Here is a 23988-nt window from a genome sequence, read left to right on the forward strand (position 1 = left end):
TAGTTTGGCAGACATTCACATTGATCTAGAGCAGCTCCTCTTTTAAGGTGTCAAAGCCACTGTCCCCAAAGTGAAGAAATTTCAAGTTTTCTATTCCAACCTGTTTGTGGTCCCCATTAAAAAGGAAGCATCTGCCCCATGTTGGATCTAAAGATTTCTTTCTCCAGGCACAAAAAAAAATTCTGCATGTAGTCCACCTGGTCTGTTATTGCTTCCCTCCATCTGGGAGAGCTTCTGGCTTCTGTGTACATGAAGAATGCCCACTTGCATGTTCCTGTCATTCTATTGCATCTATGCTATGCTATGGGCATATATAATTGCCAATTGGTGCCCTTCCCTTTGGCTTGTCCACTGCACTTTACTTAAAGTGCTAGCCTAATGATGTCCTATCTCAAGGCAGTTACATATGCCCTCTTTCACTCCAGACCATTGCAATTCAACTTTGCCAGTGTGGGACAAGCAGGCTCAGTCTCAGACTCATCCCATACACCACCGGACCAGCAGGACCAGGCTTGCCCTGGAATGGTTTGGACAGTTCTCACTGAATATATCAGCCTATCAAGCTGGGTAGGAATTCTGTACACTCTCTCAGTTCAAGGGACTTGGTCATTGGAGGAAGCTCATCTTTCAATCCATATTCTGGTACTTAAAAGTGGAAGCTCCGCTTGTTTGCTTCCTCCCTACCTCCGGTGCCACATTTGGCACCTTTCGGGGGGAAGGGGGGGACGGGTACCTCCTTCCTCCACCTCCGGTCCAGTTTGAAAGCACAGCGCGCTTCGCCCATGCACAGTAGGGAACTTTCAGCTTCAACGCCAGTTTCCCTTACCACAAATGGCGGCGGCAGCACCCAAGACCCAATGGGAAAATTGGCTGGGGTGCCGACATCGTGGGATCCCTGGACAGGTAAGTGTCCTAATATTAAAAGTTAGCAGCTACAGTATTTGTAGCTGGTGGCTTAAAATTCTTTGATGGGGGGGGTGGACCTCCTCTTTAGGAAGATTCTGTTATCCCTTCAACTCTGAACCTCTCGTCTACAAGATTGTCCAAGGAGGATTCAGTTAGACAATGCCATAACAGTGGCTTACTTTATCAGAGAGGAACTAGACATCTTGTGGTTTATTCAGCAGCAGAACTGATTCTGGCTTAAAATGAAGATCACTCACAATTCAGCCCTATGTGCCGTGCACATCCCAGGTGTGGATAATTTGTACGGACTTCCTCAGTTATCAATGTCTGGACTCTGGAGAATAGTCTCTTCATCCCAAGGTTTTTCATGCCCTCTGTTATAGGTGGGAGACACCAAATGTGGACTTTCTGAATTCCATGTTCGACAAGCAAACTGGACAGAATTGTGTCCATATCACTGCAATTCTCATGACTGTGAACTAGCCCAGGACTACATGGTACTCTGAACTCGTCAGGCTCCTGGCAGACTCTCTGTGCACTCACTGGCCTCATGGCATGGCAGCCCAGGTCCTGATGGACAAGGTCCTGTCGCATTCAGTCATACCTACGTGCATAGGCGTGCGCACGGGGTGTGCTGGGTGTGCCTAGGCACATCCTAATCCCCCCCTGTGCCAGCCAGGGCTTTTTTCTGGTGAAACTGCTGGGTTTGCTATTGGACACTCACTGGCAGTGACAGTGCTGCCAGTGAGGCCGTTTTGATTTGAATGTATACCCCTAGACTCCCCTTATGAGAACTGCAGCTGTGTAGTAAGCTGACAGCTGGTCGCATTTCCCGATGCTGCCTCTATAGTTCCGGCAAGTGATCTCATACTGTAGGCGGTGGAGTGATACAGCTGCACTCCGCCTGCCCTCCAGTGCCTCTTCTGCTGTCATAGGATGAGAGGTAAGCAGCACCTAGTGGGGAGCATGTGCCATGCTCTGATGTCAGGGGGGCCACTGTGTCATGCTCTGATGTCAGGGGGGCCACTGTGTCATGCTCTGATGTCAGGGGGGCCACTGTGTCATGCTCTGATGTCAGGGGGGCCACTGTGTCATGCTCTGATGTCAGGGGGGCCACTGTGTCATGCTCTGATGTCAGGGGGGCCACTGTGTCATGCTCTGATGTCAGGGGGGCCACTGTGTCATGCTCTGATGTCAGGGGGGCCACTGTGTCATGCTCTGATGTCAGGGGGGCCACTGTGTCATGCTCTGATGTCAGGGGGGCCACTGTGTCATGCTCTGATGTCAGGGGGGCCACTGTGTCATGCTCTGATGTAAGGGACACTGCATCATGCTCTGATGTCGGGGCACTACTGTGTCATGCTCTGATGTAAGGGGCACTGTGTCACGCATTGATGAAGGGGCACTGTGCCGTGCTCTGATGTCGGGGCACTACTGTGCCATTCTCTAATGTGAGGGGGCACTACTGTGCCATGCTCTGATGTCAGGGGGCACTACTGTGCCATTCTCTGATGTCAGGGTACTACTATGCTATGTTCTGCCAGGGGGCACTGTGCCATTCTGATGTCAGGGGGGCGCTGTGCCATTCTCTGTCGGGGCACTACTGTGCCATGCTCTGATGTTGGGGCACTACTGTGCCATGCTCTGATGTAAGGGGCACTATGCCGTGCTCTGATGTCAGGGGGCATTGTGCTATTCTCTGTCGGGGCACTGTGCCGTGCTCTGATGTCAGGGGGAACTGTGCCATGCTCTGATGTAAGGGGGCACTCTGCCCCCTGCAGGCTATCTTGTACTAACTGACACTGGCTGGCAGGGTCACAAACTGATACTGATATCACTAGTGATACTAATACAGTGATCAGTGATAATACTGTACTAATGACACTGGCTGGGAAAGGGTTAACATCAAGGGGTTAACTGTGTGTCTAACAATGTGAAAAACTGTGCTGCTTTAACTTACTAATCTGGCTGTTTTTTTCTCCCTGCTTTTCAGGGAGAAGCAAGGGCCAGATCTCTATTCCTATGCACACAGAGTTCTGTGTGTTTGTGTGAAATATTTATATTTATATATATATATATATATATATATATATAAATAGTCAGGTCCATAAATTTTGGGACATCGACACAATTCTAATCCTTTTGGCTCTATACACCACCACAATGGATTTGAAATGAAACAAACAAGATGTGCTTTAACTGCAGACTTTCAGCTTTATTTGAGGGTATTTACATCCAAATCAGGTGAACGGTGTAGGAATTACAACATATATTATAAAAAAGTAGCAGCGCTAGTATCCCAAAAAATAATTGATTGGTGCTCGGATATGTGATTTAACCATATAAATTGTATATAACCATAACCTAGCAAAAAAAAAAAAAACACTAAATAAATATAAACAGCAATATTTGATTAAAGAATAGTCCATAAAAAAAAATATATATGTATGTGAAGAGGCCTTAGGCCCAAATCCCGGTCTTCGTAGTGGTAATAGATGCACTAAATAAGTGAATGATTCCTCCACCGCACCACTGTGATAGCATCAATAAAAATGCACGCTTACCGCAAGGCAAGCCCAAAGGAGCTTGCGACCTTAACCCGGTCGGGGCCGGCTGTGTGCTCTCCCCGGGTGATGGGCCTCTTCCTCCTTCTACCTGTCTGTCTCCCGCTGACAGTCAGGGGGAGACAGACAGGTAGAAGGAGGAAGAGGCCCATCACCTGGGGAGAGCACACAGCCGGCCCCGACCGGGTTAAGGTCGCAAGCTCCTTTGGGCTTGCCTTGCAGTAAGCGCGCATTTTTATTGATGCTGTCACAGTGGTGCGGTGGAGGAATCATTCACTTATTTAGTGCATCTATTAGCACTACGAAGACCGGGATTTGGGCCTAAGGCCTCTTCATATATATATATATTTTTATATATATATTTTTTTTTTATGGACTATTCTTTAATCAAATATTGCTGTTTATATTTATTTAGTGTTGTTTTTTTGCTAGGTTATGGTTATATACAATTTATATGGTTAAATCACATATCCGAGCACCAATCAATTATTTTTTGGGATACTAGCGCTGCTACTTTTTTATAATATATATTGTTGTGTGTATCTCACATTTAGCGGCTGCTTATTAATTTTCTAGCCATTGTTTTGTGATTCTGTATGGTTTTTCACATTATTTATTTTTCTGTGTCACGATTTGCACGGTATCATTTATTCACTGCAGCGCGGTATTCTTTCCATTTAATTAGGAATTACAACAGTTTGTATATGTGCCTCCCACTTTTTAAGGGACCAAAACTAATGGGACAATTGGCTGCTCAGCTGTTCCATGGCCAGGTGTGTGTTATTCCCTCATTATCCCATTTATAAGGAGCAGATTAAAAGATCCAGAGTTCATTTCAAGTGTGCTATTTGCATTTGGAATCTGTTGCTGTCAACTCTCAAAATGAGATCCAAAGAGCTGTCACTATCAGTGAAACAAGTCATCATTAGGCTGCAAAAACAAAACAAACCCATCAGAGAGATAGCCAAAACATTAGGTGTGGCCAAATCAACAGTTTGAAACATCCTTAAAAAGAAAGAACGCATCGGTGAGCTCAGCAACACTAAAAGACCCGGAAGACCACGGAAAACAACTGTGGTGGATGACCGAAGAATTCTTTCCCTGGTGAAGAAAACACCCTTCATAACAGTTGGCCAGATCAAGAACACTCTCCAGGAGGTAGGTGTATGTGTGTCAAAGCCAACAATCAATGGAAGACTTCACCAGAGTGAATACAGAGAGTTCACCACAAGATGTAAACCATTGGTGAGCCTCAAAAACAGGAGGGCCAGATTAGAGTTTGCCAAACAACATCTAAAAAAGCCTTCACAGTTCTGGAACAACATCCTATGGACAGATGAGACCAAGATCAACTTGTACCAGAGTGATGGGAAGAGAAGAGTATGGAGAAGGAAAGAAACTGCTCGTGATCTAAAGCATACCACCTCATCAGTGAAGCATGGTGGTGGTAGTGTCATGGCGTGGGCATGCATGGCTGCCAATGTAACTGGTTCTTTTGTATTTATTGATGATATGACTGCTGACAAAAGCAGCAGGATGAATTCTGAAGTGTTTCGGGCAATATTATCTGCTCATATTCCAGCAAAATGCTTCAGAACTTATTGGACCGCACTTCACAGTGCAGATGGACAATGACCTGAAACATACTGTGAAAGCAACCAAAGTTTTTTAAGGGAAAGAAGTGGAATGTTATGCAATGGCCAAGTCAACCACCTGACCTGAATCCGATTGAGCATGCATTTCACTTGCTGAAGATAAAACTGAAGGGAAAATGCCCCAAGAACAAGCAGGAACTGAAGACAGTTGCAGTAGAGGCCTGGCAGAGCATCACCAGGGATGAAACCCAGTGTCTGGTGATGTCTATGCGTTCCAGACTTCAGGCTGTAATTGACAGCAAAGGATTTGCAACCAAGTATTAAAAATAAATAGCCTCAAATTAAAGGTGAAAGTCTGCAGTTAAAGCACATCTTGTTCGTTTCATTTAAAATCCATTGTGGTGGTGTATAGAGCCAAAAAGATTAGAATTGTGTCAATGTCCCAATATTTATGGACCTGACTGTATGTGTGTGTGTGTGTGTGTGTATAATCTCATAATCTGTATTTGAGCTTCTGTTTGGGGTGCACACCTATGCCTTCGTTCCCAAAATCTAGGAAATCAGCTTCTCGCAAAATCTACCATTGCACTTGAAAAGCGTATTTCTGTGTTCTGACAAGGAAATTCCACCCTAGGAGGTTCTCCATTGGATAAATCCAGTCTTTTCCTCAGTCTGGTCTAGATCAGCGTTTGACCTTGACTACTATAAGCCCGGGTTCACACCTATGCGAATTAGATGCGGCTTACACCGCATCTAATTCGCAGGACATTTTAAAATACATTCATATGAATGTATCTGGTTCACATATGTGCGTTGCATTCGCACTGCGCATTGCACAAAAAACGTGTGCGTTTTTTGGGCATTGCGGTGCGAACTACAAGCCTATTATCTCCTATGGGAACGCATCTGATTCGCAGATGCATTGCGTTCTGAACAAGGATTTTCTCTTTCTCCTCACTACACCTCCCCCCCTCCCTCCCCCTCTCCCTCTCCCTGCTCTCTAATCCTGAGCCAAAACGCAATGAATCCGTTGAACAGGAGATTGTTATCTCCCCAGTGAAACCTGAGCTTCAATTCGCACCGCACATGTGTGAAACCAGGCTAAAGGTTCAAATCTCCGCCTTAGCAAATCTTTTTCAGTGACCAATTGCTTTGCAAACCCTAGTAAAGGCCTTTGTACAGGGTTTTGCACACATTGTTTCTTCTGCACATTTCCCAGTGACTCAGTGGGATCTCAACCTGGTTTTGTTGGTTCTGCAAAGATAGTCCTTTGAACCTCTTAGATCTGTGTATCCTTATTTGCAAAGTTGCCTTTCTTATCGCCAGTATGTGAGGCAAGTTTTTCAGTTGGCAGCCTTCTCCTGTAAAGAACCCATTCCTGTGCTACACAAGGACAAGGTTGTTTTTAGCCCAGGATTACTTTTCTTCCCAAGATGGTTTCTTCCTTTCACCTTATCCAAGACATTGTTCTGCTCTCTATTTCTGGCTCCTATACTTTCTAAGATATTTCCCCTAAGGAGCTTGTTTTTCAGCTACACCTCCCCCTCTTTAGTCTGAGTTTCTGTTTTTGTTTATGAAAGTCCCTGTAGGGGAAAGCCCCTTTTTCTACTATCGCTAGATAGATTCACCAGCTCTTCTTTCAAACTGATGACCTCAAGGGCCAGGTTCCCCCCTTTCCTGTTCAGAGCCCACCTCACTAATTTGGTTCTTAGGCTCTTCAGGTTCAGGAATCTGTTTCTCAGAATTGTAGTGCTGCCAACTGGTCTTGTGTTCTCATGTCCATTGTGTTTTACCTGGTGCCCGGTGGATGTTTAGGCCTTAGCTGATGCCAGCTTTGGACATAAGGCTTTTCTGGTGGCGTTGTAGTACTCTTTTGAGCCACCTCTGTTAACCTGTTGGTTTTTGTGGGCCTGTTAGCCTTTGTTTTCTGTGTTGTCCACTCCCTTTCCCCCCCTTCTGTCCCCAGATAGACTAATTTGAACATCCCTGTTTTTCAGAATACTGTGGCCTGTAATGTATGATTAAGAAAATAGGACTTTAGTTTTACCTGTAAAAATCCTTTTTGTGGACTGCACTACAGGACACAGGTCCCACCGCTCTGTTCTTATGATCCTTTCCTATCATTGCTTGCAACAAAACTGAGGCATGCTGGGAGTGGGAGGGGTCATACTGGGTTGTCCTTACAGATTTGCTTTGCCGGTATCCAATCTCCTATAGGGGGCAATAAAATCCAATCTACCAGAATACTATCCTGTTTCCTGTAACATACTCCAAGAAAAGGATTTTACAGGTACAGTGCCTTGAAAAAGTTTTCATACTCCTTGAAATTTTATTGGGATTTTGTGATAGACCAACACAAAGCGGCACATAATTGTGAAGTGGAAGGAAAATGATGAATGGTTCTCAACATTTTTTACAAATAAATATCTGAAAAGTGTGGCGTGCATTTGTATTCAGCCCCCCTGAGTCAATACTTTGTAGAACCACCTTTCGCTGCAAATACAGCTGTAAGTCTTTTTGGGTATGTCTCTACCAGCTTTGCAAATCTAGAAAGCAAAATGTTTGCCCATTCTTCTTTGCAAAATAGCTTAAGCTGTCAGATTGGATGGAGAGCTTCTGTGAACAGCAATTTTCAAGTCTTGCCACAGATTCTCAATTGAATTTAGGTCTGGACTTCTGACTGGGCCATTCTAACACATTAATATGCTTTCATCTAAACCATTCCATTGTAGCTCTAGCTGTATGTTTAGCGTCGTGGTCCTGCTGGAAGGTGAAACACCACCCAAGTGTCAAGTCTTTTGCAGACTCTAACAGGTTTTTTTCTAAGATTGTCCTGTATTTGGCTCCATCCATCTTCCCATCAACTCTGACCAGCTTCCCTGTCCCTGCTGAAGAAAAGCATTCCCACAACATGATGCTGCCACCACCATGTTTCACGACGGGGATGGTGTGTTCAGGGTGATGTACAGTGTTAGTTTTCCACCGCACTTTAGGCCAAAAAGTTCAATTTTGGTCTCAACTGACCAGAGCACCTTCTTCCACATGTTTGCTGTGTCCCCCACATGGCTTCTCGCAAACTGCAAATGGGACTTCTAATGGCTTTCTTCCATTAGGGCCAGATTTTTTGCGTGCACGATTAATAGTTCTGTGGACAGATTTTCCCACCTGAGCTGTGGATCTCTGCAGCTCCTCCAGAGTTATCTTGGGCCTTTTGGCTGCTTCTCTGATTAATGATCTCCTTGCCTGGCCTGTCAGTTTAGGTGGACGGCCATGTTTTGGTAGGTTTGCAGTTGTGTCATATTCTTTCCATTTTTGGATGATGGATTGACCAGTTCTCCATGAGATGTTCAAAGCTTGGGATATTTATTTATAACCTAACCCTGCTTTAAACTTCTCCACAACTTTATCCCTGATCTGTCTGGTGTGTTCCTTGACCTTCATGATGCGGTTTGTTATCTAAGGTTCTCTAACAAACCTCTGAGGGCTTCACAGAACAGCTGTATTTATACTGAGATTAAATTATACACAGGTGGACTCTATTAGGTGACTTCTGAAGGCAATTGGTTCCACTAGATTTTAGTTGGGGGTATCAGAGTAAAGGGGGCTGAATACAAATGCACACCACACTTTTTAGATATTTATTTGCAAAAAATGTTGAAAACCATTTATCATTTTCCTTCCACTTCACAATTATGTGCCACTTTGTGTTGGTCTATCTCATAAAACCCCAATAAAATACATTTACGTTTTTGGTTGTAACATGACAAAATGTGGAAAATTTCAAGAGGCATGAATATTTTTTCAAGACACTGTATAAGAAAAGACCTTATATGTCAGGGATCCCAGTAATAGGTGGCAAGAGAGCACAGATTGCTTAATAGCCCCCGCCCACAGGTTATATCCGATAACACTATTACTTTGTCCTGCATGGGCAAAGTGACAGTCTTCTTGAATGTCTCAAACTGTAATGAATGGTTTTATTTTAACAATCTCCTATTATGTGTTTTCAGGTTCCTCTTTTTGGATCACTCTGACAGCTGACAGTGAAGGTTTCATCCCTCTAACATTTTCAGCTAATCAGGAGCTGTACATCAGAGATGCCCGGAGCTACCCACTCTCTTTAAGTGGAGATGGTAGCAAACACGCAGAGCCCCCAAGCAGTATCACTTAACGTGTGCTGTCTCCTTCCAGACTGCCTGCTCAGGACTGTAGGCACCCAGCTCTACAGGAATATATCAATGTCTATTAAACAGACTGCTCTGCTACAGAGCCCACTCCATACAAGGACTCCTTTGTTACCTCCGGTGCTGCTGGCATGTTTCTTCCAGGGTTTAGTGCAATACACATTCTGAATCAAATGGGCTTTAAGCCTGAAAACCACTCCAGTTTTGAATATTTCAGTATGTGGAGATTTCCACTGAGCAAAGAACAGTTCTGCTTGAATTTGCTCTTATCATAGTAAACTCTGAGTGTTTGTGAAGTGGTGATTCATTGTACAGTATTTAGATATTGAACTTCTGGTTAACATGCATGAAGAATGTATTGCATGTTATTGCACTGATTGTATTTTTTTACGTTTCTGCTAGGTAACTGCCATGTGAAAACTGGGTCTGTTTCAATATCCCTGTTGTATTCAGCCTAAGGAAGTGGTCGTCCTGATGGCTTAAAGTGCACCTGTCATTTAGTGGTAAACATAATGCTTTAAGGGAGCAGGGCAGTGCATGCTGCACATGGATCTTCCAAGGTTTTAGTGTATATTTGAAGGATGGAGTTTAAAGCTGGCTTCTATTGCAGTTGTCCTATTAACAGAACTAAACCATGCCACCCCCCTCCCCCAGCGTAAACGTTGCATTGTTACACTATGATCAACGTACATGCCCGGTAAGCCTTCATGATTTCTCCCTGCAGATTTTCTTTGATCTGTAGGCATAGTTCCTTCTTTTAAATGATTAACTTTTGTAACTCCTGCCCTTGCGGTTGTGACATCCATGCTTTCTTTTCTTTAGAGTAAACGTGAATATATACAGTATATCTATATTTAATGTGGCCAAAAGTATATGGACACTCCTTCAAATCATTGAACTTGGGTGTTTCCAATGAAAGACATATAAAGACATTTTGGACAAGTGTGCACTTCCAATCTTGTGGCAACAGTTTGCCGAAAGCTCTTCGGTGTTCCTGCATGGCTGTACACAGAGCCAGGTACATAATAACATCATTTGATGGGTTTGGTTTGGAGGAATTTGAGTTACCAGCACAGAGCCCTGACCTCAACCCTATTGGACACTTTTTTGGGATGAATTGATACACTGATTATTAGTCAGGTTGTCACATTCATTTTCAGTACCTGACCTGACAAGGCTGATTTTAACACAAATTCCCACGGACACACTCCAAGATCTTGTGGAACGCCTTCCCAGAAGAGTGGTGGCTTCTGTAGCCACAAAGGAGAGGCCAACTCCATTTTAATGTGCATGATTTTGGAATGGTATGTCCAGCAAGCTCATATAGTTTTAATGATCAGATGTCCACAAACTTTTGGCCTTATAGTGTATGTTTGGATATGTAGTCACTTGCACTCAGGGCTGCTGATATTTCGACCTTGGGAAATCTTGACTGCATATATTCAGGGCTGTCAGATTATAATTTGACAAACTGGGGGTTCTAAAAATCTCAATTTTAGTGGGAGATGAGTAACTTTGTGAACTTCACTTTGCAATCTTCATGTGCAATCTTTACACCACAAACAGCCAGAATTAATCACTGGCCCCATAGAAGTTGCTGATGAATGGTGCGCTGAGAGCGAAAGTATAGTGGACGCAGATGTTGACATGTAAAGTTCTCTGGCATGGGGGATTGGAGGCAAGTGTTAGACCCAAAATTTAACTAACCTCCACCCAAGCTAAAAACCTTTACAAACTGAAGTTGTGTTACCAGTGCTGCATACACACTCCACATTTCACACTAAGCCAGATAGACTTGGGTTGCTTTTAGAAGAGGCCTATTTTAAAGCCAGATTCACATTGGTGAGCTGCAGTAATGTGCAATACTGTACAATGGACATTCTGCTGTACATAATAGCACTGAAAAAACAATTATATAATCGATATACATACCTTTACTACCGCTTTAACTTCAACAGAAAAGGCCACACTGTGCGGCAGGGCTGTGTATTCACAGAACCAGATGGGATAAAACGGCTCCCAAATATGTATTGGAATGTTTTATTTTGAACCCAGGTTCACACTGAGCTGCGGGAATGAAGCGTGCGAGTTTAGCTAAATTTTACTCCCGCATGTCAGTCACGATTTCTGCTGCGATTTCACAGATATCTGTGCGGGTTTCTTCGCAAAAAGTAGTACAGAAATTTTTGTAATCAGTGCAGCGTCGCACTGATTAGGACAGTGCCATGTCAAATCACACCAATGTGAACCAGGGCTCCAGGCAGGTAGATATCTGATTCTTAAATTGCTATCCTGATCGGTAGCCATACAAGGGTGGCATTGGTGGATGTATTAGTACATTGTCTGTTATATCCAAAGGGCACGGGTGTGAAATGATGATCTATTCAAAAAACTTGGGTGTGGAAAGATGATTTCTGTAAAAGGTGTGGGTGTGAAATGATGACCAATCTTGAAAGCCAACCTAGCCAAAAGGCATGGGCGTGGAATGACGATTGATTCAAAAGGCGCAGGTGAAAAATGATTATTTATATCAAAGGTGCAGATTTTTAATGACAATATATCCAAAAGGTGCGAGTTTGGAATAGCGATATATCTAAAAGGTGCCGATGTGGAATGACGATAAATCCAAAAGGCTCGGGTGTATAATGACTGTATTGGTCGGGTTAAAAAACAAATCTGTTTCAAACTGAGCCATTCCCAGCCAATTGTGGTAAATGTCTGCTGTGTTAATTTTGCCTGCTGTGGCCTCCCACAGGTTGTCTACAGCCTGTCTGATAAAAAAAATGTGAACATTCAAGCAGGCCATACACTATACAAACTGATGGTACAATCTCTGTACAATCCACCTTAGATTTACAAAAAGTATGTGATATGCGGACCTACTAAAACAGTGCAATCAATTTGTACACATTAATGCGGCGCCTGCGCTACATAGTTTTTGGTAGATCTAAAGGAATCTGTCAAAGCAGATTATATTGTGCATAATTTACTTAATGCCTAAGGCTACATGTACACTAGGCCAGTGGTTCTCAACCTCCGCCCTCAAGTACCCCCAACGGGCCATGTTTTGGGAACTTCCCTTAGATAAAATGGCTCTAATCAATACCATGTCATTGATATTGATTTAAAGCGGAGGTCCGCCCACCGCTGCAAAAACTAAAAGCCAGCAGCTGCTGACTTTTAATAATTGGACACTTGCCTGTCCTGGAGTCCAACGATGTCGGCACCACAGCTGATGTTTCCATCGGCTGTCGGGTGCATGCCGCCTCCATTGCGAGTAAGGGAGCCCAGCAGGGTAGCCTTTCGGCTTCATGCCGGGAACCCTACTGTGCATGCACGAGGCTCCGCTCCTCTCTCCTACTGGCCCGGCGACGGGGAGGAGGAGGGAGCCCCATTCGTGACGTCAATATCCATGGCTGAGGCTCCCACAAGTGGGGAAAGCATACCTGTGAAAGACAGGTATGTTGTCTCCCCCCCCCCCCCCGAAAGGTGCCAAATGTGGCAACAGGGGGGGGGGGGGGTGTACAATCAGCGGAAGTTCCACTTTTGGGTGGAACTCCGCTTTAAAGCAGCTGTGCAAAGTAAAGGAAAACCTGAAAACATGGCCCGTTGGGGATACTTGAGGACTGAGGTTGAGAACCACTGAAATAGGCTACCCTGACCGTGGCCATGGGAAAACGTAAAAACGCAAACTGTTTTGCGTTTTCACGCGGCCGGGGAAAACAAGTCCCTATCCTGAGCGCGATTCTTCTGTGTTTACATATCTAAAGTGAGACACATATCTAAAGCTGGCCATACGCCATAACATTTATGTAATCTCCTGTAGCTTTAAAGTGATATTAAAGGGAAGTTTTTTTTTTTTTTTTTTTTTTTTTAACCACTTCAACCCTGAAAGGATTTGCCCCCTTAATGACCAGGCCATTTTTCCCGGTACGGTACTGCATTACTTTAGCTGACAATTGCGCGGTCATGCAACGTTGTACCCAAATAAAAGTTATGTTCTTTTTTTCCCACAAATAGAGCTTTCTTTTGGTGGTATTTGATCACCTCTGTGGTTTTTATTTTTTGCGCTATAAACAAAAAAAGTCAGATAATTTTGAAAAAAAACAATATTTTTTTATTTTCTGCTATAAAACACACCCAATAAAAATTTTTTAAAAATCTAATTTCTTCATCAATTTAGGCCAATATGTATTCTTCTGCATTTTTTTGGTAAAAAAGAATCCCAAAAAACGTTTGATTGGTTTGCACAAAGTAATGGCAGTGATCAGTGATTTTGCGGCGGACAGATCAGACACCTAACTGACATTTTTGACACTTTTTAGGGAACCAGTGACATTATTACAGTGATCAGTGCTAAAAATATGCATTGACATTGTACTAATGACACTGGCAGGGAAGGGATTAACAGGGGTTAACTGTGCTCCCGCAGTGTGTTTCTAACTGTGTGGGGGGATGGGCTGCCTGGGACAACAAATGAGATCCGTCTTTCTTTATAGCAGAAAGACAGGAGCTCTGTGTGATCCCCTGTCAGAACGGAGATCTGCCTTGTTTACTATGGCAGATCCCCGTTCTGTCACTGCAGGGGAACGATCGCAGGCGGCCGGCGGACATCGAGTTCGCTGGACCCGCTGATTGGCTCCCCCGTTGGCCAATCGGCGTGCCCACAGATCGCTGTGTACAAGCCGACATACAGCTAAAGCATTTCGCACAGCCGAGCCAAGCTGCCACAGTATAACTGCAGCGGCTGGTCGGCAAGCGGTTAAATAACAAACATGACATGCTTAGTAGCTTTGCACAGAGCAGCCCCAATCCTCCTTCTCAGGCCCCTGCTGGCGCTCCTGCCCACCCCCCCCGCCCGCCTGCCAACTGCTCCTAAAGCAAACTGCTTGCTGTGGGGGCACCCAAGCAGGCTTATTCCCAAGCCACTGCTCTGTGTGTCCATTCAGACACAAAGCCGTGGCTCGGCCCTGTCCCCTCTCTCTCTTCCTTTTGGCTCACTGGCTGTGAGCCATTGGCTTCCGCTGCTGTCTCAGCCAATGAAGAGGGAGAGTCCCCGGAGAGCTGAGGCTCTCGTGCTCATCACTGGATTGTGATGGGGCTCGGGTAGGTATTGGGGGGGCTGCTGCACACAGATGTTTTTTTTTTTTACCTTCATGCATAGAATGCATGAAGGTAAAAAAACCTTGAGCCTTGCAGAGGCATGATGGGACTTGTAGTTTTGCAACAGCTGGAGGTCCGCTAATTGCATATCCCTGCTTTAGAGCCTCTTTAACAAAAGTATGTAATATAAGGAGAACCTATGCAAAACCTGTTTTAAATTAGGCAGGCCCTTGCAATACATACAGTGGAAATAAAAAGTCTACACACCCCTGTTAAAATGTCAGGTTTCTGTGATGTAAAAAAAGAGACAAAAATAATTAATTTCACAATTTGTTCCACCTTTTATTGTGACCTATAAACTGTACAACTCAGTTGAACAACAAACTGAAATCTCTTAGGTGGAGGGAAGTAAAAATAAAAAACTAAAATAATATGGTTGCAAAAGTGTGCACACCCTTAAACTAATACTTTTGTTGAAGCACCTTTTGATTTTATTACAGCACTCAGCCTTTTTGGGTATGAGTCTATCGGCATGGCACATCTTGGCAATATTTGCCCACTCTTCTTTGCAAAAACACTCCAAATCTGTCAGATTGCGAGGGCATCTCCTGTGCACAGCCCTCTTTAGATCACCCCACAGATTTTCATCTGGTGAAGCCATTCCTTTGTTGATTTGGATGTATGCTTTGGGTCATTGTAATGCTGAAAGATGAAGTTCCTCTACATGTTCAGCTAGCAGAAGCCTGAAGGTTTTGTGCCAATATTGACTGGTACTTGGAACTGTCGTACTTCCCTCTACCTTTTGAAAAAGGCCTTTGTTCCAGCTGAAGAAAAACAGCCCCAAAGGATGAGGATGCCACCACCATACTTCACAGTGGGTATGGTGTTCTTTTGGTGATGTGCAGTGTTGTTTTTGCACCAAACATCTCTTTTGGAATTATGGCCAAAAAGTTCAACCTTGGTTTCATCAGACTATAACACAATTTTCCACATGCTTTTTGGAGACTTCAGATGTGTTTTTGCAAAATTTAGCTGAGCTTGGATGTTTTTTTTTTGGTAAGAAAAGGCTTCCGTCTTGCCACTCTACCCCATAGCCCAGACATATGAAGAATACGGGAGATTGTTTCCACATTTATCACACAGCCAGTACTTGCCAGATATTCCTTGCAGCTCCTTTAATGTTGCTGTAGGCCTCTTGGCAGCCTCCCTGACCAGTTTTCTTCTCATCTTTTCATCAATTTTTGAGGGACGTCCAGTTCTTGGTAATGCCACTGTTGTGCCATATTTTCTCCACTTGATGATGACTGTCTTCACTGTGTTCCATGGTATATCTAATGACTTGGAAATTATTTTGTACCCTTCTCCTGATTGATACCTTTTAACAATGAGATCCCTCTGATGCCTTGGAAGCTCTCTGCGGACCATGGCTTTTGCTGTAGGATGAGACTAAGAAAATGTCAGGAAAGACCTTCTAGAAACAACTTTATTTGAGGTTAATCAGAGGCACTTTAAATGATGGCAGGTGTGTACTGACTCCTATTTAACATGAGTTTGAATGTGATTGCTTAATTCTGAACACAGCTACATCCCCAGTTATAAGACGGTGTGCACACTTATGCAACCATATTATTTTATTTTTTTACTTTACTCCCCCCCCCTAAAAAATTTCAGTTGTTCAATTGAGTTGCACAGTTTATATGTCACATTAAAAGGTGGAAAAAGTTCTGAAATTATTTATTTTGGTCTCATTTTTTTATATCACCGAAACCTGACATTTTAACAGGGGTGTGTAGACTTTTTATATCCACTGTAGTTGTTGGTAGGGCTGGTTCACAACAGATGCACTCCAGTGCATATTTAATCTGCTGTACAAACACATGCATTGTGTTTTCCATGTATTACAATGGCCCTAGTTCACACCAGTGCAGTCAACAAAAGTAGATTGTGCTGCATGCTGCAATTTTTCTGTATAGAATGCTCCTGGAATGCAGCAAAACGCACCAGCACGCACATGTCCTGAATTGAGATGAAGAAAAAAAATTTAAAATGCACATGCTGAAACTCCTCTGGAACACAGAAATTGTGATGGGAACCAGCCCGAAATGTGATTGTGCAATCAGTATGTATAATGTATGGTCAGCTTTATTGATATGGCTCAATAACACCAGGTGTGATATAACAAGTGTCAGCAAGTATTTTTGAATGTCCCTAAACATTTGCCTGGAATGGGAAACTGCAGAATGTTTTCAAAAACCACTAAAAAGATTTTTTAAATCGCCGTGTAGCTTGCCTGCATTGCATTGGATTGGGAGCTCCTAAGGCCGTGCCCCATTAGTGATCCTGCCACTAGGGGCGACTTGCCATCAATGGGATAGCTAAGGACCTGTGCCTATGGGCTTTGGGCTTAAATCTGTTTGTGATGCTTCTAAAATCATTCAAAATTGGACAGGTTTATTTCACCTCCTTCTGACTTGCATCAAGCAGATAGACCTGTATAGAAAATCAAAACCTGTCTGATGCAAACAAAAACCCATTGACACAGGCCCTACAGAGACCATTTACTTGCTTCTATATTGCCACTTTATCTGCAGAATCCTTCTTCAAGAAGGGAGCAGTGACAGAGCAACGCCTCGCTGGTTAGGCTGGTGAAGGAGCAACGCCTCGCTGGTTAGGCTGGATAAGGAGCGAAGCGTTGCTGGTTAGGCCAGGTAAGGAGCGAGGTGTTGCTGGTTAGGCCAGGTAAGGAGCAAGGTGTTGCTGGTTAGGCCAGGTAAGGAGCAAGGTGTTGCTGGTTAGGCCGGGTAAGGAGCGAGGCATCGCTGATTAGGCCGGTGAAGGAGCGATGGCTCGCTGGTTAGGCAAGTGAAGAAAGAGCGACACCGCAGTAGCAGGAGTACTCTTAATGATCCTGTTGCTTTGTAACTACAGTACTGACACAATGGCTTGCAAGACATGGCTCCACCATGATGCCAGAGGGGCTCACGTGATCGCCACCGGCATCTGGCTGTGGTTACCTGTTTCTACTGCTCAGTTGACAGGCTGGAGCCTGTGATTCATTTGCAGACTAAGCAATGGGAAATGCTGGTTTCTTTTTGTTTCGGAGGAAAAAACTGGCAAAAGTATACTAGGCCTCATAAATGAATAGTGTTTGTCTTCATGTTTCTAGCCAATCAGAGCCTTCCTTTTTTACTTTTTTTTTTTTTTTTTTTTTTTTTAATTGCACTGGATAAATGACAGCTTGTGATTTGATTGCTGCCAGCAACACCAACACTCTACTTGGAAACTTTTGATATATCTGAGGACCAGTGTGTGACACTTGATTGTTACTGCTGCTATTGTTGCTATGTGTAAATGTATTGGCAGTGGGAATGCAGCTGAATGTATTAGTCATGTACTAATCTTATGGACTGTTTACATTTCTTGTTTTTGGGGTCAATTATCACTCCAGACACTTGACCTCTATTATACCAGAATGTAATGATTGTAGCTACTGACTATAAGATTGTTAATAAAGATGACCCAGATATAACCTAAATACCACCTGTATATGTGTGATTGCTTTTTTTTCAGGGGTTTTATTAAAACCCAACCCATGCTCCCAACCTCCCGGCAAGTTGCATGTTTTTTTTTTTTTTTCTGTAGTTGTCTTATTCAGATGTTTTCAGATATTCTTACAATAGTAGGTGTCCCTCAGTGTATTAAATGGCAGTGCTGACATCTGTGCTGCTCTCTGCATCATTTGAATGTGAGTGCAGGGTGCAGTGTTGATGCCCCCTGCAGGAGGTGGTTCCATAACTCCCTACACTCATAGGATGTCCTCTATCTTACATGGTTAGGGATGCTAGGCTCCAATCCATGCAGAAGGCTGAGTACATCTAGTGGTGAAAATTAATTACTGCAAGTGACAGTGGCCGAGAAGAAGTGAGTATTACATTGTCAAGAGTTGGCTTTAATGAATACTTCCAGTTTTGTATCCATAGGATCAGAGTGCTTCTGAGCTACTGGCTGAATTTCAGAGACTCACTACACAATGAATTCACAATTGGAAAAAAATTATACCTTTAGGCTGCTTTCACACTGGGGCGGTAGGGGGCGTCGGCGGTAAAACAGCGCTATTTTTAGCGCTGTTTTACCGCGGTACTCGGCCGCTAGCGGTGCGGTTTTAACCCCCCCTGGCGGCCGAAAAAGGGTTAAAACCACTCGTATAGCGCGGCTATTGCCGCGGTATAGCCGCGCTGTCCCATTGATTTCAATGGGCAGGAGCGGTGAATACACCGCTCCTTCACCGCTGCAAAGATGCGGCTGACAGGAGTTTTTTTCTTCTCCTGCCAGCGCACCGCTTCAGTGTGAAAGCCCTCGGGCTTTCACACTGAACAAACAGCGGAGGCTGTTTTGGGGCGGTTTGCAGGCGGTATTTTTAGCGCAATAACGCCTGCAAACCGCCCCAGTGTGAAAGGGGCCTTAAACATAGGTCGGCAGTGGTTGCTCCCATGCATCTTGCTCCCTGGGTCTGTTGTAAACCTCAGACATGAAATATGAACAAACATAACCCTCTGTAGTGTGTATTTGTCTTGAGAACTAAGTGTCACCTTTGTCTGCTGCTTCATTCCTCTGCTATCAGCATGAATCACTTCTGACAGGTTTTCCTGACACCAGTAGAAAAATGGTAACGGGGTAGGGATCTCCAGCTGACTGGCAGCCTCAACTCTGTTCCTGTGTTCTGTGTGAAGGGGATGAGTCCCTTCCCTCCAATCAGCTCTGAGCTCTCCTCACTGAGTTCTGCAGAGTGTAATTTCAGCTCTCGGACCCCTTTTTTCTGAACTTTTAGACCAGCTTTATAATGCAGCACTTTGAATGGATGTAGAGAAGAGAGGACTGCAGACAGATAGGTATAACGTATGTAAGATGATTTGTTCCATCTCTGTGAATCACCTGAGGCCAGTCACTTCATCGGGCATTGATTGGGAAGAGGAAGTGAGAGCAAAGAGCTCGTGGGGAGATCCGCGTATGAGTTTTGACTCATCTGGGAGGTGAGCGCGCATTTTTACTGGTGGTGGTGTGCACTCCTTTTGAGGACGAACAATCACTGTGGTGGAATTGTGTGGATACACTGATCACAAGAAGAGTTTTTCATGTTTTATTTCTTCATTTTTTCATTTTATGGACTATTCATTTATATGTAGGATTTATTTATTTTAGAGATTTGCACTTTATATTTATAATTTTACACATAGCGCTACATTTATTATTTAAAACCCTTACATATAGCCAGTGAAGTGACTGGTCTCGGGTGAAACACAGAGATGAAATGCATCCTCCTACATAAGTTGTACCTGTCTGTCTACGTCTGTCTTTGCCCTACATCCATTCAAAGTGCAGAAGTTTAAAGCTGGTCTGAGAGTTTGAGGTTACACACTGCAGAGCTTAGTGAGGAGAGCAGAGTGGAGGGAAAGGACACACCCCTCTTCACACAAGAACAGAGATGAGGCTGTCAATCCTCTGTCACCTTTTTCTCTTGGTGTCAGGAAAACTTGTTATTCATGCCTATAGCAGAGGAAGAAAGCAGCAGACAGAAATGACACTTAGTGCTGAGGATTGAAACAAGTACACACAATATAGACATATGCTTTGTTCAGATTTCATGTCTGAGGTTTATAACCACTTTAAAGTGTGACTGGTTGGGGGCGTAGCCAGGATGTGAAGCTGGGAAGATGTGTCTCACAGAGGCTCCTGATATCCTGCAGCATTATCCTGTCTTTAGGGAGCTACCTGCTGCCATCCAGCTCAGCAAACCACTGCATTCTGCCTGGGGATCTCCTACTGTGTTGCCCATGTGAGGGAGGAAGTCAGCCAGGAAGAAAGAGAATGCCGGAGGGCCTTGGGGCTTCCCGCTAGTCACAGGCGGGGCGGCCATCTTGCCTTCTCGTGCACGGCACCAATCCACTGTAGCTGTGCAGACAGAGGAGCGGGGGGGATCATAGAGCCAGAGCCTGCTGCTAGCCCAGGGCCATCTCCCGCTGCAGATGTGTCAGAGGATCCGGCAAGTAAAACCTCCCTCATGACCAGAATTGACACTTTAGCCCTGGAATGCGGTCTCATGAGGCAGGACCTGGACAAAGTCCGTGGTCGCCTGGGCAGACCCGCATATCTGATGTGGTGGATACTGCTGCTACCCATAATAGAACCCTCACGGATTTGCAGTGTCAAGTAAAGATCCTGATGGCGCTGTCTGACGACACAGAAAATAGGCTGCACCAAAATAATATGCGGGTAGTGGGGTTGCCGGAGGGCGCAGAGGGAGATAATCCTACCACCTTTGCAGAATCTCTCTTCAAGCAAGTACTGAACCTTCAGAGGGTCTCGTCTGCCTATCAAGTGGAAAGGGTGCATAGAGTCCCAAATGGTGTTAGAATCCCTGGCGCTCCTGCTCGCTCGTTCCTTGTTCGCTTCCTTAATCTTTGGGACAGAGATCTCATCCTGGCTGAGGTACGGAGACAACAGACCATCCGGTATGACAACGCTGTGCTGCACTTTTTCCCGGATTTCTCGCTGGAACTACAGAAACACAGGAGATCTTTTGTGGAGGTGAGAAAGAAGCTGCGGGAAAAGGGCCTCCAATACAGTATGTAGTATCCCAGCAAGATGAGAGTCCAACATAATGGGTCCACTCAATACTTTGAAACAACTGTCGCGGCCATAGACTGGCTGGAGTCCCTGCCTTGATTCTGGGCATGCTGAATTCCCACAAAATGGATGCCGGTGCAGTTTCCTTAGGTTTGGTGAACTCTACTCCTGATGAATCATCCCTGTTGACCACCTCCTTACTCTGGAGACTCCTGCACTGTTGTTTATTTATTTATGCTACTTGGTGGGGCTCAGGTCTCAGTCTTCATTGCCTGTGCTGCTTTTACTGAATCTCATGACTTCCTTGATATATCTCACTCCTTTGTCATCTTGAACTACTCCCCCATTACAATATGACCAATAACTTGCGCATTATCTCCTGGAATGTCAGGGGATTAAACTCAAGTTTAAAAGATCCACAATTCTACAATATTTAAAGACCCACAATCCACACGTGCTGCTGTTGCAGGAGACCCACCTTATGGGAAATAGGATTTTATCTTTGAGAAGGAACTTTATTCAACGTGCTTTCCACTCCTTTACACTTTTCTACTTATGCTAGGGGGGTCTCTGTTCTTCTGTACAAAAGCCTGCATTGTACTGTAAGCCAAGTATTCTCTGATCCTGCTGGGAGATATGTAGCTGTGGTTCTAGAAATAGATTCCTTGAAATTTGCATTGATCAATATATATATCCAGCCACCTTTTCAGGCTGCGGTGCTCTACTCCATAATTGACAAGCTTGCTTCCCTTTTGCCTCTGAAAATTCTTATTATGGGGGATTTTAATAGCATACTTGACTATTCACTGGACACATCTAACCCATCCAGGGCACATAATCCTGATCTTGCAGTCTGGGCAGAGGTAACCAAGCTTAGTGAATTATGGAGATGGAAACATCCGGCTATTCGGAAGTATTCGTACTTGTCTCATGTATTCCATTTCTCTTCCAGACTAGATATGGCCTTTGCTAACCCTGACCTGCTGTCCTGGGTATTGGATGCTACATATCTAGCTGGGGGAATCTCAGACCATACCCCGTTGCAGGTCACTTTGAGCCTACCTTCCACTGTGGGCACCCGTTTCTGGCGGTTGCAACCAGGCTGGGTGGTGGAGCCCACGGTGAAACAAATGATAACGACGCAATTCTCCACCTTTTGGCCAGCTAATATAGACTCCTCAAATGGTGTGGGATTCTTTTAAGGTGGTCAGTAGGGGTGAATATATTTCAGCCATAAAGCCAGCCAGACTGTCGCAAAACAGTGATACTCAGAAGTTGCAGGATGTGGAACTCGCTTGTGCCGCTAAACATGCGACTGCTCCTACTCCTGAGACTTTGCAGTCACACCAGCAGGTGAGAAAGGATTTAAACCTCCATTATTGCAGCCAAACTTTCCCCCATCCTTCTATGAGGCCAATGTAGTGCTTTTCGCTAAACCGGACAAAGATCCTCTTCTATATGCCTGTTATAGATCCATTGCTCTATTGAATATGGACTTAAAAATTCTTACTAAAACGCCAGTTTCCAGACTCACTAAAGTGCTCCATTATTTAGTTTCCCCTGACCAGACCGGCTTCATGCCCCATAAGGCCACTGATATAAATCTCCGGAGAGTATTTACCTATGTTGAATTACATCCATGAGGCCCAGACGAACGAGTGTTAGTTTTCCTAGATTTGGAAAAGGCATTTGATTCAGTTGATTGGCAATACATGCAGGCAGTTTTACAACACATGGGCTTTGGTGAGGTTTTTTTTTACACTGGGTCAAGTTATTATATGATCATCCTACTGCCGCTATCAAACTGACTGGTAGATTGTCAGTCTTTCCCAGTTGGCCGTGGGACTAGGCAGGGCTGCCCACTTTCACCCGGCTGTTTGCCCTAATGATGGAGCCGATTGCTGTGGCCTTGCATGCCTCCTCTCTAGTGAAAGGTATTACAGTGGGCAATTTAGAAGACTGCTCTATACGCCGACGATGTGGTTCTGTTTTTAGTTGACCCTGCCACGTCTCTGCCCCAGGCCTTGTCCATTTTAGATCATATCTCTACTTTCTCTTGGCTGCGTGTCAATTGGCACAAATCCACAATTCTACCTCTGGGCAAGGTTGTATGCCAAGCTGCCTTCGCCTCCACACCTCTTCAGAGGGTGTCTAGGGTCAATTATTTGGGACTCACCATTACTAACTCAGTTTCAGACTACTTCCGGCTGAACGTGACACCTGTTATATCAATTTTTAAGCAAAAAAATTGGCGCCTGTCGGAACTTGCCTCTCTCCTTGATAGGAAGAGTGAACCCACTCAAAATGAAACTGTTGCCATTATTACTGTATACATTGAGAAAGTTGCCTGTATGGATCCCCAAATCTGTCTTTAAATCAATTCATGGTTTGGTATCCGAATTTTTATGGCAAGGGAGGGTAGCTAGACTGAAACTTGGGGTGTTACAACAGCCCTGGAAGGAGAGGGACCTAGCCGTGCCTAATTTTTACAAATATTTTCTGTCAGGACAGTTGGTGATGGTTAATAGGTGGCTCACTGGTCCGTATGATGACCCTGCAGTTGCTCTAGAGGTGGCGGTGGTTCGTTTTTCGAGGACCCAGATCAACCTATGATTTAACCACTTCAATGAGGTCAGTTCTCTGTGCCTGGATAGTTCAGAGTGAGGAATTTGTGGGCCCCTTTCCACCATCGCCTCATGCCCCTCTGTGGAGGAATCCCAACCTGTCCCAATTTTTTGCTTCTGAAGATCCAGTGGTCTGGACAAAATTTGGGATTAAAAAGCTTGGTAATGTCTCCACAAATGGGCAACTGAAAACCTTTGACAAACTGAAATCCCTCTACCACTTGCCACACACCCATTTCTTTTGTTATATATAGTTAAGACGTGCATGCCAGAAGCAATTTAAACATGTCTGTGCTCCCTTTTCGGAGTCTGCCATCGAATCCATGTTGAGAGATGATGACCTTCAAAAACCCTTATCTAACATTTATAAATTCCTCTTCCCTGAGAC

The 23988-nt window shown here is 44.4% G+C and overlaps 1 protein-coding gene across 2 annotated transcripts in view; it reads left to right on the forward strand.

Annotated features, from left to right (window-relative positions):
- The window catches only part of WDCP (WD repeat and coiled coil containing), a 60783-nt gene extending 47248 nt beyond the window's left edge, over nucleotides 1-13535 (forward strand). For both annotated transcript variants that reach the window (XM_073625317.1, XM_073625318.1), the window contains exon 5: nucleotides 9076-13535. In XM_073625317.1, the coding sequence (XP_073481418.1) occupies nucleotides 9076-9236 (161 nt within the window). In that variant the 3' untranslated portion in view covers nucleotides 9237-13535. The remainder of the gene's footprint in view (nucleotides 1-9075) is intronic.
- The last annotated feature ends 10453 nt before the right edge of the window (nucleotides 13536-23988 follow it).

Source organism: Aquarana catesbeiana, linkage group LG04 (genome assembly GCF_042186555.1).
Source record: "Aquarana catesbeiana isolate 2022-GZ linkage group LG04, ASM4218655v1, whole genome shotgun sequence".
NCBI lineage: Eukaryota > Metazoa > Chordata > Amphibia > Anura > Ranidae > Aquarana > Aquarana catesbeiana.